The following is a 17,227-nucleotide window of genomic DNA, read 5'->3' on the forward strand; positions in this document are numbered from 1 at the left end:
CACACACACACACACACAGTTAGAGATATGAAACAACACCTTTGAGGGCAGTACTGGTTGATTTGTTTGTTTGTTTATTTATTTCATTCTGTTTGTCTGATTATCTGTGCTCGATTAGCTTCACAACGATTATGATTTGTGAATTATTAGTAGTAGTATTCCACCCATCACCATGTCTTTTTTCATGTTGTCCTTTTCTTTGCTTGTGCAACCTTGTTTTGTGTCTCGACCATAACGCACCTAAGTGCTATAATATATTAAAACTATCATTTATGTCAAAATGACATGTTTGCATGCCATTATTGTTAATACAAGCCTTACCTAGTAAAATGCTCATCTCCATGTCAGCTCCATGGATCCTTCACATGACTGAACACACTCCAGTCTGCAAAGCCTTGCCACTGTGGTTCTTCCCATACCTAAAGACAGAAGAGAGAGAGAGAGAGAGGGAGAGAGAGAGAGAGAGACAGAGAGAGAGAGAGAGAGAGAGAGAGAGGTTACATCATCCATCAGTCAACACTCAGAGCGCTAGATCGATGAACATTACAGGAGCGGACGTCTACGAACCCGTTGAGGTTGGCGGGCTCAGAGTGGTACTGATGCTTGCCCTGCTCAGCCATGCTGGGCGCGTGGTGGTTCTGGTGCTGCTCGCTCTGCCGGCTCTTCAGGTGGTGGTAGTGACTCTTGGGCTCGTTGGGGCTGGTGGGCAGGGACATGTGGATCGTCCCCGATCGAACGTTCCCGTTGATCTCGGCCCGCTCCAGATCCAGATGCTTGCGCTGTCTGGTCGGGGAGGACACGTCGATGACCTTGATGTCGGGCACTGTGGCCTGCTGCTGCTGCTTCTGGAGGACGAGCTCGCAGTGCGCCACCTGCAGCTTCTTCATGTGGTTGATGGCTACGGCAGCGTTGAAGGCTTGCTGTGAGAGACGAGAGAGGAGAAATCACACATGATTGGGAGGTTTTGACAGATTGATCGACTCTGTGCAGAAACAACATCAAAGTAGACTTGATCTTGATTTATTTTCGTCCTATCAGGCCTTGATTACGGAATCCTACCTATTTAACAGTCCTTAATGAATCAGGAAGGATTTAGGTGGGGAGTTGATCTACTATAAACTGTAGGCCCTCAATGAGCTTACTGTGTCGGAGCCACAGAAACCAATGAGAACTGACCTTCCACTTGGACTTGGCAAAGTTCTTCTGGATCTGGACGCTGACGGAGTAGTAGATGTCCTGGCTCCGTGCCGTCTCTCCGATAATCCTAGAAAGCAGAGGATGAGACAACATGTTCAAATGTATTTGTAGGTTCAGGTTAATCTGTTTGAACTGGCACCAGGTGGATGCTGTCCTACCTGAGCTACTCCACCAATAGATGCATGTGACTATGACTGTAGTATCATCAGCTATGGGTTACAGCTCATTATGTCTTACTGCACCTTCTAGTACTATTTATATCACTTTCAGAGCATCAACAAAATCCTGGTCTGAATGTTAATCTGCACAAAATGATTTACTCATATTATGAAATGTGGTTCAAGTCAACAAAGTATAAAACGTTATAGAATGAGAGTTGAATTTGACGCATTGAAGTCAGTATTTGTACGATGGTCGTCCCTCCTGATGATGATGGTCACTCACCAGGGATGTCTGAGCGCCTGATCGGTGGAGAAGCGCATGCTGGGGTTCTTCTGCATCATGTTGCTTATGAAGTCTTTAGCTGCACATCGAAACAAGACACAACGTTAAGACACGGACGTTAAGACACACAAGACACAACGTTAAGACACAGACGTTAAGAACACAGCATATAACATTGTGTGGATGCTGATGGTCGATGTGCTTGTTTACCAGATTCAGAAATGTCGTCCCAGAAGGGCGAGTCAAACTCGTACTGCGCCTTCATGATTTTGGAGAAGAGTCGTGTCTCAGTTTCCTCATAAAAAGGGGGATATCCACAGAGTCTGCAAGAGGCAACGCAAGGCTCGATGATTGTTGGAACACTGCCCAAATGATTTACATCAAAGTGTGTGTGCATTCATGTGCATTAAGATGATGAAGTACCAACAGCTAGAACAGACCATTTCACAGCTGGGCTACAGGTGTAAACTTCTAGTTTTCATATATGGTAGCCTAGGTCATGTCCATAAGCTGGTTGTGAGAGGCCTTCAGATGGCTGGTCTCCCAAAGAGAAGGGCCAAACAGTTCATTGTTCAATATCTACTATTATCGGCAGCCGCTCAATATGGAGGAGGCGCTGCTTTTTGTACCCATGAAGTGGATACTGACCACTACCTTGCCTTACAGTATAACTGTATATATCAACCTGCCATGTTATCATCCTGTGTGTTTCTTATGTGTACGCATTATTGTGGTTGCCGTCTGGGCACTCATGTAACTGACTGACTCCCAGCATTTGACTGCACTATTACTGAGTATGTCCTTTGCATACTTGTATTTATGTGGACATAAATAAATATTTCAAATGTGTGTGTGTGTGTGTGTGTGTGTGTGTGTGTGTGTGTGTGTGTGTGTGTGTGTGTGTGTGTGAGAGAGAGAGAGAGATAATGTGCATGTGTCTTATATGCTCACTAGGGGGTGCTATGACTCAGTCCCTGAACTATTGGATGACTGTGTTATATACCAAACACCATGACCTGAGTTATTTTACTCAATCACTTGTTGAAGATAACCCTGGATCAGATTGGCGATTTTAGAAAACCAAACTTTGGCGAAAATCTTTCATCTTTATCTCCATCTAAGAAACAGGAGAGTGGCCATATTGTCCCACAGCAGGGTGAGTACTCACAGTATGTAGGTAATCACTCCAAGAGACCAGCAGTCCACTGCCTTGCTATAGGGTTTCTGTGCCAAAACTTCAGGAGCTGAAAGTGAGGAAATCGTATTATTATTATTAGCACGACTCTATAAATGTCATCTCAAACTAATTTGAATGGTGCAGCTCATCTCATGTCAAAGCTGGCTGCTGGTAGATATGTATCATATCTCAGAGCAACTAAGCTCTAAATAATGTATGACACCTGTCATGTTATGTATTGTCTTACTTGCTCCCCTGCGTGTGTCTTATATTTCTCTGGCCCATTTTCAGACCCCCGTTCAGCAGGTGACCATACATCATTCATAAGAGCGTGTTTTCTTCTTACCCACGTATCCCACACACACACACACACACACACACACACACACACACACACACACACACACACACACACACACACACACACACACACTTCTTCTTACCCACGTATCCCGGCGTGCCGCAGGCTGTCGACATGATGCCGTTGTCCAGCATCTTGGAGAGGCCGAAGTCGCTGATCATGATCTTGGCGTTCTCATCCTGGCTGTAGTACAGCAGGTTCTCCGGCTGCAGGGAGGAGAACCAAGAGCGTGTTCAAGCGTGACACTGAACACAGCAGGTGTTACAGTGTAAAGAAAGAGGTTCTCAGACTTTTTCCACATGAAGGACCCCCGAAACTGACACAAGTAAGACCACAGACGTTCTACTGGGGGAAATGGTCATTTTTAAAGCTAGTTCTCAGACTTGAATTTGAATTTGTTTTACATAGTGAGAGGGTCATGTCTTTTGGAGGGGATGATGGGTGCAGGCGGTCGTGGGGTGCAGCATAACAGGAAGTGGGAGAGGGTCTCCTCCAGCGAGGAGTGGGACATTGATGGTTGTTGAGGATTGAGCTGTTATGTGTTTCATTATTATATTTCTATGTGCTTTCTGTGTGTTATTGGTCATTTTGTTTCTGAGTTTTGTCTTTTCATTCTTTTCTTTTCTTGGTGTAACGATATATTGTGTTGTCATGGTGTTGTAGTGTTTTGTTAGTGTTTTGTTATGTGTGGGGAAAAAGCCTATATATATATACCGTATATATATATATATATATATATATATATATATATATTTATACAACAGGTAGTTCCGGCCGAGCAATTTGATTGGACAAGAGGGATCCTACGAGTGCCAATATTTCATGATAATGCACTGGCTCTTCACTGTGTGTAGATCACTCCGCTTAACAGCTGCTCTAATCAACAAAACGCTTCACAGCTGTAGAGTAGACAGTAGTAAAGTAGACAGCCTGCAGTTAATTAGGCTGATTAGGCTACATTTTCGGCAAAGCAGAAAGCTGAGGGGACTATTTTTGTTGGCGGAGGAATAAATAGAGAAATCATATATTTTCTCAGCTATTTTCTCAGCTGTGATTATCTTCGGCACTCGGCCTGCGGCCTCGTGTCTGCGACCGAATCACAGCAGTGCCAATATTAGCCAACAACCGCACTCCCTCTCATGTGATATTGCTTATATATATATAAAAAAGACCATGGAACCCCTTTTGATAAGATTTTGTCCCAGGGTCTCCCAAAGATTTTAGCTCATTTGTTTTTTTACAGAAAGTCTGTTTACTCTGTGTGTGTGTGTGTGTGTGTGTGTGTGTGTGTGTGCGTGTGCGTGTGCGTGTGCGTGTGCGTGCGTGCGTGTGTGCGTGTTTCCTCTATATCGTACCTTGAGGTCCCGATGCACGATGCCATTCTGGTGCAGGTAGCTGACCGCCTGCAGAACTTGCTGGATCACCCTGCTGGCGTCTTTCTCGGAGTACGTGCCGCGGTCCAGGATACGGTCAAACAGCTCACCACCCGTAACACTGGCAGGGAGACGGCATTATTCTTACACCTTATCTCAAAGCCAAGCCAACTAAGTTTACACGTTTTGTCAGTTATTTGCCAACATGATTATTTCATGTGAATAAAGAAAACAACTCACAGCTGCATGACAAGATAGTAATTGCTCCGGCTCTCATAGAAATCCTCCATCCCCACGACGTTCTCGTGTTTGATCCTGTTTGAGAGAAGAAGACGTTTTACTTTCATTATATCGTTACCTTCTTTGTGATCAGGCCAAAAAATGTAAGGATTCCTAAAACATTTGCTGCCATATGTTGTACTATAATAATAATAATAATAATAATAATAATAATAATAAATCCAAAGTCATTCACACATTTTCCTCAGATTTCCAGCTACTAAACCACACAAATAAGAGAAATGTCATTGGATTCCTTTTGGAGCTGATTATACAGCGAGTACAGAGAGAATGTGAAATGAAGGTTGAAGTCTATATATATATATATATATATATATATATATATATATATATATTTTTTTTTAAATATATATATTACAAGTGTATTACTTTCTCAACACTGCAATCTCGTTCTCCAGATTGAGGTCCCTCTTCTGCTTATTCTTCTTCACACACTTCATGGCAAACATCTTGCCCGTCTTCCGCTCCTTCACCATGTAGACCTCAGAGAACGCCCCCCTGTGATCATGAACACACATGGGAAAAGAGTTAGCTCCTTCACCATGTAGACCTCAGAGAACGCCCCCCCGTGGTCATGAACACACATGGGAAAAGAGTTATCTCCTTCACCATGTAGACCTCAGAGAACGCCCCCCTGTGATCATGAACACACATGGGAAAAGAGTTATGGCTCCTTCACCATGTAGACCTCGGAGAACGCCCCCCTGTGATCATCAACACACATGGGAAAAGAGTTATGGCCGACGCAGTGAATCATCACAGGAGGGGAGAACAAGAGGAAATGAGTCGGCCTGCTCATTAGGAGAGGGCCATTTTTAATTGGATACGGGGCCCTTTAACAGCGCTGGTTTCCATTATACTGAGCCAACCAGGGCCACACAGGGCTGACTCATTATCCGTAGCACAATCTTCTTCACAAGTCCAAAGTGACTTACATAATCATCAAGTGAGATGATTATGTTTTTATTGTTTTCATGATTTAAAGTACCGTAAATTCCGGACTATAAGCCGCGGCTTTTTTCCCGTTTTTTGGCCTTTTTTGCCCCCTGCGGCTTATATAACGGTGCGGCTTATCTATGGATTTTTCCAGCAAACGGCCACTCGGGAACCTCCAAAATCTATGGATGTTGGTATGAGGCAGAACGAGAGCAAGACAGACATTATGAGAGCGAGACCCTGATTGGATGATGTTGCAAAAAATGTGCCTCGCGACCTGATTGGAGCACTGTGCCACTACTCTCTCTCAGCCACTACGGTAAAACACCCTCCCTCCTCCCTCGCTCCGGGGGGAAAAAGGCAGCGATTGAGCCTGAAAGACAGTCTGAATGAAATTGAATGTAACATTCCCAATTCTATGTATTACATTCTAAAAAACTAACAGCAACATTTTGGAAGGCTAAGCCACACAACTAGCTCGTTGTAATCTAACATCATGCTTCAAAAGATGGAGAACTGGCTGTGTTACGACGATGGCGGCGATTGAGCCTGAAAGCCATGTCTGAGACAGTAGCGAGACAGGAACAACAACAGCAGCAGCAGCAAAGGATCATGCACAAACCCGAGACGAAAGGGACTGTCCGTCAGGGCGCGGACGACTGTGTCAGCAACTCCCTCCCGACTACCAGGAGAAAATTACAAACTTCGGCGAATTCACACAAAGAAAGATCAAGGAATATTCCATCGGACCGGAGCAGATCATAAATATGGATGAAGTGCCTTTGACGTTCGACCTGCCTCTCACTAGGACTGTTAACAAGAAAGGTGAATCGTCCATCACGTTGAGAACCACAGGTCACGAGAGAACGAATTTCACTTGTGTTCTTGGCTGCACAGCAGCTCCCGCCGATGGTGATTTTTAAGCATCTCACAATGTGTGATTTTGTCTGGGGATTAGTGACCTGACTTTTGTTTTGTTGAAATGTTAATAAATGGGAGCTTCCCCAAACAGCCATCTCTTTCCCGACAATCCCCTCTGTGCACGAAGCCTTACATATGGTAATTAAACATCAAAACACCCGCGGCTTATAGACCGGTGCGGCTTATATAAGAAAAAAATAGTCACCTTTGAAGGTGCGGCTTATAGACCGGTGCGCCTTATAGTCCGGAATTTACGGTGATGATTCATAACTGATGTACTGTATTGCTTTAGACACATCCAAAGCAATGCCAGAAAGCCAGCAGATTTGAATTAGAATTTTTATCCTGAGGGGCGCCCGGGAGTGCAGCGGTAGATTCCCTGCCTACCAAGACGGGGGTTGCAGGTTCGAGCCCCTCGTGTTACCTCCGGCGTGGTCGGGCGTCCATACAGGCACAAGTGGCCATGGCTGCAGGTGGAAAGCCGGATTAAGGGTATGTTTCCTGGTAGCCGCGCACTAGCGCCTCCTCTGGTCGTGTTCAGGGGAGGAGAACTGGGGGGGAATAGCATGATCCTCCCACACGCTACGTCCTGCCGGCGAAACCCCTCGCTGTCAGGTGAAAAGAAGTGGCGTGCATCAGAGGAAACGTGCTAGTTTACAACTTTTGTTTACAAGAAAAAGATTATTTAAAAAAAAAACAATAATAATCATTTTGATCCTGGTGTAAGATTTTGAGTCGGAGCCCCTAGCAAGCCCCATGTGGCCCTGGTGTGGAAACCAATCTGATATACAGAAAGCAGCACGTCATCCACTCACAAGTATAACATGTGTCCCCCCCAACACCCCCAACTCCCCCTCATGTTCTCACCCGGGCTCTTGGACTTTTGTGCAGAACAAAAATCAAACGCAGCGAAGATGAGTATCGTTGAGAAGCAAAGGGTCCAATTAAGGTCCCCTATAAAGGCTCAACGGTCCACATGTCAGCTACACTAAGTCGGACTTATTCTGTTCTGTTCTGTTCTGTTCTGTTCCAGGCTATCTTCAGCGCTGTCTGTCTGTCTGGGAATAGTTGTTCTACCAGGTGGATTAGCCTCTTTATCCCTTATGCAATGGAACCCATGGCAGGCTGCAGGTGCTAAGCATGGATCCAGGCAGGCTGCAGGTGTCTAAGCATGGATCCAGGAAAGGCAGCGGCCCTAACGGACACAGACAGGGGCAGGCGAGGGCAGACAGTGGACAACACAGGTCTGGCCTATCTGTACATGTAGATCTACTCTCATGTAGATCTACTCTCAGATATATCTACTCTAATGTAGATCTACTCTCATGTAGATCAAGCTCACAAGGTTTTAGGTGCAAAATGTTAACTAGATTGAAAATAAACGACTTTATAAATGACTACTGGTAAGCTACAGTACTAACATTCGCTGAAGGATCCCAGTACGATTAAACGTGTCATTTTAAATTGTTAAATGCAATATGAACTAAGGTGTATCTTATTTTCTGTTTTATTTCCCTCTTGCCATGTTTTTGCTAGCGAGTTTAGGGCTTGAGCAGACAGACAGGCAGGAGAAAGCTGCCCCCCTCACCACAGCAACATCACATCACTTCAGGTCTCCTTGCTCAACTGATTTCTCCTCGGCTCCCGGAGCTCATTTTCTTCAGATAATCTCCTTGATGCTTATTGTGACCCTGGAGACAGATTAGCAATCAAGCCATGAAAGTGAATGACAGGCGGTTTCCTTTTGGCTTGCAGATTGAAGAGCAAAGCACCATCAGAAATCACTGATGTGCTGCCTGAGGGAAGCATTTTGCAGGATAAAGTCGAGGAGGGGGCGAGGGGGTTGAATACATCTGAATACAGGCAGAGCCGCCAATCTGGATGCTTTTGGAGGCATTCTGGGCAGAGTCTTTTCAGTCGTCAGACTGACGAGACTCTGAGTGACATCAGACAGTGTCATCAGACTGATAGACTCTGAGTGACATCAGTGTCATCAGACTGATAGACTCTGAGTGACATCAGTGTCATCAGACTGATAGACTCTGAGTGTCATCAGTGTCATCAGACTGATAGACTCTGAGTGACATCAGTGTCATCAGACTGATAGACTCTGAGTGACATCAGTGTCATCAGACTGATAGACTCTGAGTGACATCAGTGTCATCAGACTGATAGACTCTGAGTGACATCAGTGTCATCAGACTGATAGACTCTGAGTGACATCAGTGTCATCAGACTGATAGACTCTGAGTGACATCAGACAGTGAGTGTCATCAGACTGATAGACTCTGAGTATCACACAGTGTCATCAGACTGATAGACTCTGAGTGACATCAGTGTCATCAGACTGATAGACTCTGAGTGACATCACAGTGTCATCAGACTGATAGACTCTGAGTGACATCAGACAGTGAGTGTCATCAGACTGATAGACTCTGAGTATCACACAGTGTCATCAGACTGATAGACTCTGAGTGACATCAGTGTCATCAGACTGATAGACTCTGAGTGACATCACACAGTGTCATCAGACTGATAGACTCTGAGTATCACACAGTGTCATCAGACTGATAGACTCTGAGTGACATCAGTGTCATCAGACTGATAGACTCTGAGTGACATCACACAGTGTCATCAGACTGATAGACTCTGAGTATCACACAGTGTCATCAGACTGATAGACTCTGAGTGACATCAGTGTCATCAGACTGATAGACTCTGAGTGACATCAGTGTCATCAGACTGATAGACTCTGAGTGACATCAGTGTCATCAGACTGATAGACTCTGAGTGACATCAGTGTCATCAGACTGATAGACTCAGAGTGACATCACACAGTGTCATCAGACTGATAGACTCTGAGTGACATCAGTGTCATCAGACTGATAGACTCTGAGTGTCATCAGACTGATAGACTCTGAGTTCCCAGATTGTTCTCGGGGTTAAACTCGGGGTTAAACTGATAGTCTGTCGTCTGTAGTCTGTAGGCTGTAGTCTGTAGGCTGTCGTCTGTAGTCCGTAGGCTGTCGTCTGTAGGCTGTAGTCTGTCGTCTGTAGTCTGTCGTCTGTAGTCTATAGTCTGTCGTCTGTAGTCTGTAGGCTGTAGTCTGTAGGCTGTCGTCTGTAGTCCGTAGGCTGTCGTCTGTAGGCTGTAGTCTGTCGTCTGTAGTCTGTCGTCTGTAGTCTGTAGTCTGTAGTCTGTAGGCTGTAGTCTGTAGGCTGTAGGCTGTAGTCTGTAGGCTGTTGTCTGTATTTGTGTCCTACGCACGCAGTCCAGTCTCTTTTGGATCATAGTGATGGAAAATGTGAAGAGGAAAGTAAACTAAGCGGTACACTGGGGAGCGGCCATGACGGCTCAGTGGCTCCACTCTGCTGCTATCTTTCATAGAAATGACAGCAGTCAAGTGAAGCCACTCTGACTCAGAGTGTCGGCAAGAGAAGAAATCACTTGAACGTGCAGCTGCCTCAAAGATCTATTCATCTATTCTTTCTTTTTGAGAAGGATTATTACAGCCAGCCAGTCTGCCTGTATCTGTCTTATCCCACCAGGTCCTCCACAGCAGCTGAATCATTGACTGCTTTGTAAAAAAAAAAGATATAATAATCACAATCTTTCATCTGAAAATCGCACCTGCCCGCTGCTACATGGCCACCGCACGGTGTTTATTTCTAAGTGCTCTGGGAAATAACTGTGATTGCTGTGAACTTAAAAGAGCCTTGCGTCATGTTCATAATGAGTGTGCCGTGCTTCAGAGTCATGTTCATAATGAGTGTGCCGTGCTTCAGAGTCATGTTCATAATGAGCGTGCCGTGCTTCAGAGTCATGTTCATAATGAGTGTGCCGTGCTTCAGAGTCATGTTCATAATGAGTGTGCCGTGCTTCAGAGTCATGTTCATAATGAGTGTGCCGTGCTTCAGAGTCATGTTCATAATGAGCGTGCCGTGCTTCAGAGTCATGTTCATAATGAGTGTGCCGTGCTTCAGAGTCATGTTCATAATGAGTGTGCCGTGCTTCAGAGTCATGTTCATAATGAGTGTGCCGTGCTTCAGAGTCATGTTCATAATGAGCGTGCCGTGCTTCAGAGTCATGTTCATAATGAGTGTGCCGTGCTTCAGAGTCATGTTCATAATGAGCGTGCCGTGCTTCAGAGTCATGTTCATAATGAGTGTGCCGTGCTTCAGAGTCATGTTCATAATGAGCGTGCCGTGCTTCAGAGTCATGTTCATAATGAGTGTGCCGTGCTTCAGAGTCATGTTCATAATGAGTGTGCCGTGCTTCAGAAGGAGCCTGGCCTCCTTCACAGTCTATTCACTGCTGATGGGCTGCAGCCAAGAAGGCCTTTGGCAGGCTTCAGCTCTGAGCACAGAGCTGCTCTGTTCCCATCGCTCTGCCAGCATACCGGCCTCCTCACACCTTCCTTTATGTCTGACCTCTAACCTCTAACCTCCTGTTCTCTCACTGCTCGCTGACCTAATACTGACCTAATTACACGAACTAAAGCCGACCAATACAGACGACTCACTGCATGAACATTGAGAGATCAACTTGTCTGAAAAATTCACATTAACTGACAATTCTTAGTGTAAAACAACTCTAATAGAAGTTGTATTGAGGACAGATGTAGCCGTTTTTGTGAATGATCTCCTAAGCTGGATCTGCAGCCACGCAGCGTCCGTCAGGAGAGCTGAGGTTAAACCTTACTGTAGCCAGTGTTGTTGTGACTAAGTCTCCAGGAAAGTACATCTCCTCATGTCAATCCAATCAAACCAATGATCTGTCCTGCAACTCAGACAGGATCTGGAATCAGGGAGGCCTACAATCACGTCACGAACGAACTGGAGGATTTAAAGCTGTTTACATCCATGATGAACATAAAAGTATGTGTATGTATATGTATAAAAACTTCTAATATGACGCCACAGCAGCGATGTAGTCTGCTTCAATTGCATCAATATATCCGTAGAATATTGGTATCGGCAGATATCCATTTTAATAAGCAATGTTGGTCATCGGTAATCCCAAATCATTTTTACGATATTTGGGTGATCGTGGATTTTTGTTTTGAGTGATCACTTAATAAAACTGTCAAATTAGCAACAGAATGCATAGTCTTTAGTAAAAACAAAAACACTTAATTATCTTAAGTTAAGCATGTCTGAAAAGCTTCGGTATCAGCCTTTAAAAACAACAACAACAACAACAACAACAACAACAACAACAACATACCATGCATTCCCGAATTTCTTAGCCTAAAATATATTTACAAACCTCCTGTCATTTGGATTTCTGCATCAATACTTGAGAACCTGCTGTAATAAAGAATGGACCCAGAAGCTCATCTCTGAACTTTGATTTCAGATGTGACAACTGCCTTGGAACTGAGTTGACCATACTTACGATCCCAACTCCTGCATGAAGTCGAACACCTCCTGGATGTTCTCAGTGTCCTTCTTCCACACATAGTCGGCGTCTTTGCGGCCCATGTCTGCAGAAGCTTCGGCAGGGATTTCTGTCACAGGGAGAGAGAAGAACTGATGTCACCGAACACCGCCGTCCGCAGTCTCAATGCCCCTCGGTGTCACATGAGATGAGCGTTGCCTTACAGTGCATATATGTTCTGCGTGCAATTGCAAGAAAAATTGCCAATAATCCTCTTTTAGCGTCCAAACTCCCTCATCATCATTGTCATGAACACAGTGTCCTCTTGGATTATAGAATTTCTCAGAGTCATGAGAAAGCAGGCATGGAGGTTGTCAGTGGGCTGCGTCGCTCTGACTGTCTGCTGGAGGAGGATCACCACCCAGACCTCTGACTGTCTGCTGGAGGAGGATCACCACCCAGACCTCTGACTGTCTGCTGGAGGAGGATCACCACCCAGACCTCTGACTGTCTGCTGGAGGAGGAACATCACCCACACCTCTGGCAGACACACTAATCCCTGCAGGCACATAGCCTACAGTGTGAGGCCAACTTTAATCTGATTTTGAAATGCTTACACATGATCATGCCTCCTTCTCTGAGTTCCTCACAAGACACCAGCACACCTAGCCTGATCAGACTGAATTGATTGGAGGCAAGAGTCCACAATCTGGCGTTTTCTTTTTTTAAACAGCGTTGCTGCCAGTTTGGCCTGAAAAACACCTCCTTGCGCCGATGGGACAACAGCAGAACATTCATCGGAACCATGTCAGCCAATCAAAGCTAGCCTAGTCTCTGAAATGACTATATATATATATATATATATATATATACAGTATATATAAAGTAAAGTAAAGTAAAATCAATCAATCAAAATGTGCATCTCATATCAAAACAGGCTCTAATGATCATGCAGCAATATCCAGTGCAAATATTTGTTTTTGCTTTGATGACCAATAGGCTCTATAAAGATTTGAAATGGGGCAATTATGATTGATCTAATCAGCCTAAAGGCACTGAGAAGACTTAGGTGTTCTTTAACTCTTTAAGTCTCTGCTTTGACTCTCACTCTCTGTGGCTTCTTGTCCTCTTTTCCCTGAGTTACATAAGGGATTAACTCTTGATCTGGCAACCTCAGCTGATCTGGCAACCTCGCCTCGGAACAGTCAGTGCAGCTAGAGGATATGCCATGTGGGGGGGGGGGGGGGGGGGGGCTTTCATAATTCACTCTAAACTCTAAATTAAAGATGAAACATGAACATATGTTGAATTATATTTAGTATATTATTATAATGAAGAATCACTCTCTGGTAGAAATCTGTGAACAGCTGATGAGAAGGTCAGAGTTAATTTGGGGTCAATCTCCACTCATGTTGCTTTGTGCTTCTGAAGTCTGGTCCGTCCACATCAGCAGACCTGCTGCAGCAAGAGAAACCTGCAGGACGCCACGCAACATCTCCCTCAAATAATGTTCTAACACCCACACTGAATAATTCAAACGATATGGTGCAGTGTCCTGTGTCCCTTTCTTCCCCCCGCCCCCCAACACACACACATACACACACACACTTTTTATTTCCGTTCACAAGCACACAGGACGTATGTGACAGACGTATGCGACTCACAGACAGGTGTGACTCACAGACAGGTGCGACTCACAGACAGGTGTGACTCACAGACAGGTGCGACTCACAGACAGGTGCGACTCAGAGGTGCACTCAAGAGGACTGCACACTGCACACTCCAGCCATCAGCTGTAGCCAACAGACACTCTCATCCACAACCACAACACAGTGCGTGAGAGGCATCCTAAATGCTACTGTGCTATAGCCAGTGTTGGGCAAGTTACTTTCAAAATGTAATATACTACATATTACTAAGTTACTTTCATTTGAAAGTAATGTTACTTTACAATATTACTGTCTGTGTAAAGTAACTTGTTACTTATTACACTACTTTTGCATTACTTTCACGGAAATAACTGCAGTAGCAGAATGACATCACCACCCCGAAAAAATAATTTAAACCGTCTTGAAGTCAGTGTAAACCGTCCAAAATTCTAAATGTTATTATTTTCCTTTGTTATTGTCATCTATAGTGGATATTTACATAAAAACACACAGTTTGATTAGGAAGGAGAGGGAGAGGAGGAGAGGGAGGGAGGGGGGAGGGACTGAGGGAGAGAGAGGGGGAGAGAGACTGAGGGAGGGAGAGAGGGAGACTGTGCAATAGGGCAGGCAAGGCCACACAGCAGCCGAGCAGCGGACGTTTCTCTGTCTGTCCCACTGATGACATCATCAGTGATGTCATCAATCCCACTGACGACATCATCAGTGATGTCATAAATGCTGTACTTGACAAAGTAATGGGTAATATTACTGAAATCCTATTGGTAATAAGTTATATTACTGAGTTACTGCTAAAAGTACATGTAATATATTACATGTAATATGTTACTTTTGTAATGAGACTGAGTTACCCCCAACACTGGCTATACAGCATGTGACATGTCCAGTAGTAAACAACCAAGCCAAATGATTTTGCTGAAGATTTGCACACACAAAAATAATTACTGTAAACCAACAAATTCATTTTTTTTAAATAATTTCACTCAAACAGAAATGCTTTAAAGTAACTTTGTCCTTACCTGCAGGCTGATAACAGGTGAAGCTGCACGTCTTTGCTCGACTGACGCAAGAAGTGTCTCTCTGACCGATGCAGGGCCAACACTGGTACACTGCGTGAGAGAGAGCGAAGTGATGATGCGCTGTTCTGGCAGCAACAGACATCGGATGTGGCCGCGGTCCTCCAGCGTCCTGTCTCTACTCTCGGTCTCACTGCCGCCAATATAAGACCACGTTGTCTTGGTTTGCAGCATCCACCGAAAAACCACTCTGCGAATGATCAGATATGCCATTAATTTACTATCAAACTACAACGACTCAAAGTGAACAAAATCAAATTCAAACAGCCAGGGTTGTTGCACTGATGCTGAATGTTGACGCGGAGCGCTTTACTATCCAATTACGCGCAGAATCACTTCTGGCACTGGCTCGGACTGGTTTGTAGCTGGACAACGAACGTCCTCAAGCAGCATTTCTACAAGTTACTACGCTAATGCTAAGCCATGCCAGATTCACTTTAATAAGATGAGAAAATATGTATACACTTACCTAGACACTCTGCGCTGTAAGAGCTCAGTTCTGATTCACCTGACAGGAGCTCTCCGTGGTCTAGTACTCTGTCGGGCTCCTCACTCAGTCAAGTCGTGGGAGATTACATCCATGGAGAGGGCCGAGGGGAGGGGAGGGGCTGCGATCTCACAGGTGCGCGTCCACCGAGAGAGAGGCTGCTGCTGCCGTTACGTGGGCCTGTGGCTGCAGCTCTGCACAGCTGCAGCTTTTAAAATAGCCTACAGTGCGTACTATGCGCACTATGCGCAATTACTTCAAAACACAGTGATTCACTCCACGATGCACGCAGCACACACGCACCCTGCATGACGCAGGTACTGTATGCAGGGTGCGTGTGTGAATCGAATGTTAATTAATGGTTAATTAACGAATTAGTTCATCATTAATTACCCTTATTGTAGCCTACCATTATTGTTATAAGTATTATTGTAAAGTAGGCTACGTGGTACCATGGATTGTTGGCATGTCAATCACGAGTAGGCTATGCCCTTATTCAAAGAGGCAACCTAAAGGAAATCCGTTTGGAAACACAAATGTTTCTTCAACTCACATTGGAAAGTATCAGACATGCTTCCCACCTGCCTTATGCTTTATGTGTTGTATTGTTATTAATGAGGTCATCATGTCTACAGGCGTATGTGTTGTATTGTTATTAATGAGGTCATGTCTACAGGCGTATGTGTTGTATTGTTATTAATATCAGGTCATGTGACGTCTACAGGCTTATAACAGGCTTAAGGATTATTCTGCAGCAGGTGCTCATCATTTCACCTGTCATACCAGGGAGCTTTCCTGACTATAAGGACGTTATGCTGGTAACATGTTTTTCTATGTTTCATCATAGTACTGCATACAAAACTAGTTTAGAAATTACATAAATATATAGATACATACATTAGGTTCACAAAGTTGGGTCTGGGGGGGTCTGGGGACCCACTGGAACCCCCTCATGGGTCCATGAGGGGGTTCCAGTGGGTCCATGAGGGGGTTCCAGTGGGTCCATGAGGGGGTTCCAGTGGGTCCCCAGCATTTTCACAAAAACTTCATCCATAACATAAGTAACACAATGACAGAATGTGTAACTATTTTGGCCGTGGGTTTCCTTTCATACACTTTCTGTAATAAAACATCTAAAAGCAAGCATCACAGGACCCTTGGACAAAATCGTATCAGATGGGGGACCCTGGGTCAAATCTGATCAGGTCTGTGGTCTAATTTGTGTCAGTTTAGGGGTCCTTGATGTGAAAAGGTTGGAGAACCACTGCATTAGACGACATGGAAGTCATTAGAAGTTACTATTTGTAAATTATCCCAAATATTTCTAATAAAAAACTAGAACGACCGCAACGCGGACTTATGCCTCCGCCATTAGTTCATTCTTGAGTCCAAATCACCATTTGAGGCAAATTGGAAGAAATTCCGTCAAGGCGCTCCTGAGATGTTGCGTTACAGAGCTTGGAAATTGGGTGTGTGAGAGGTCACAGGGACCTTGAACTTTGACCACCAAAATGTAATCAGTTCATCCTTGAGTCCAAGTGGAGGTTTGAGGCAAATTCGAAGAAATTCCATCAAGACATTCCTGAGATATCGCGTTAACAAGCTTGAAAATGGCATTCGAGAGGTCACAGTGACCTTGACCTTTGATCACCAAAATGGAATCAGTTCGTCCTTGTGTCCAAGTCGATGTTTGAGCCAAATCAGAAGAAATTCTATCAAGCCGTTCTTGACATATTGCGTTAACCAACTTGGGAATGGTGTTCGTGAGGTCACAATGACCTTGAAGTTTGACCACCAAAATGTAATCAGTTCATCCTTGAGGCCAAGTTAATGTTTGAGGCAAATTTGATGAAATTCCATCAAGACATTCCTGAGATATGGCGTTAACAAGCTTGAACATGGCGTTGG

General features: G+C 44.6%; 1 protein-coding gene across 1 annotated transcript; it reads right to left on the reverse strand.

Annotated features, from left to right (window-relative positions):
* Positions 1-361: 361 nt before the first annotated feature.
* Positions 362-12,214, reverse strand: LOC310794815 (calcium/calmodulin-dependent protein kinase type 1D-like; the record flags this gene model as incomplete). The annotated part of the gene is made up of 11 exons (XM_083656869.1): positions 12,108-12,214; positions 5,222-5,350; positions 4,793-4,867; positions 4,535-4,673; positions 3,262-3,385; positions 2,810-2,885; positions 1,852-1,964; positions 1,642-1,720; positions 1,177-1,264; positions 568-920; positions 362-419 (listed from the first exon to the last, which is right to left on the reverse strand). The coding sequence occupies exons 1-11, from the start codon at positions 12,191-12,193 to the stop codon at positions 362-364; spliced, it is 1,320 nt and encodes a 439-aa protein (XP_083512995.1). The 5' UTR covers positions 12,194-12,214.
* Positions 12,215-17,227: the final 5,013 nt, after the last annotated feature.

This window comes from Poromitra crassiceps (genome assembly GCF_964638095.1).
Source record: "Poromitra crassiceps genome assembly, chromosome: 20".
NCBI lineage: Eukaryota > Metazoa > Chordata > Actinopteri > Beryciformes > Melamphaidae > Poromitra > Poromitra crassiceps.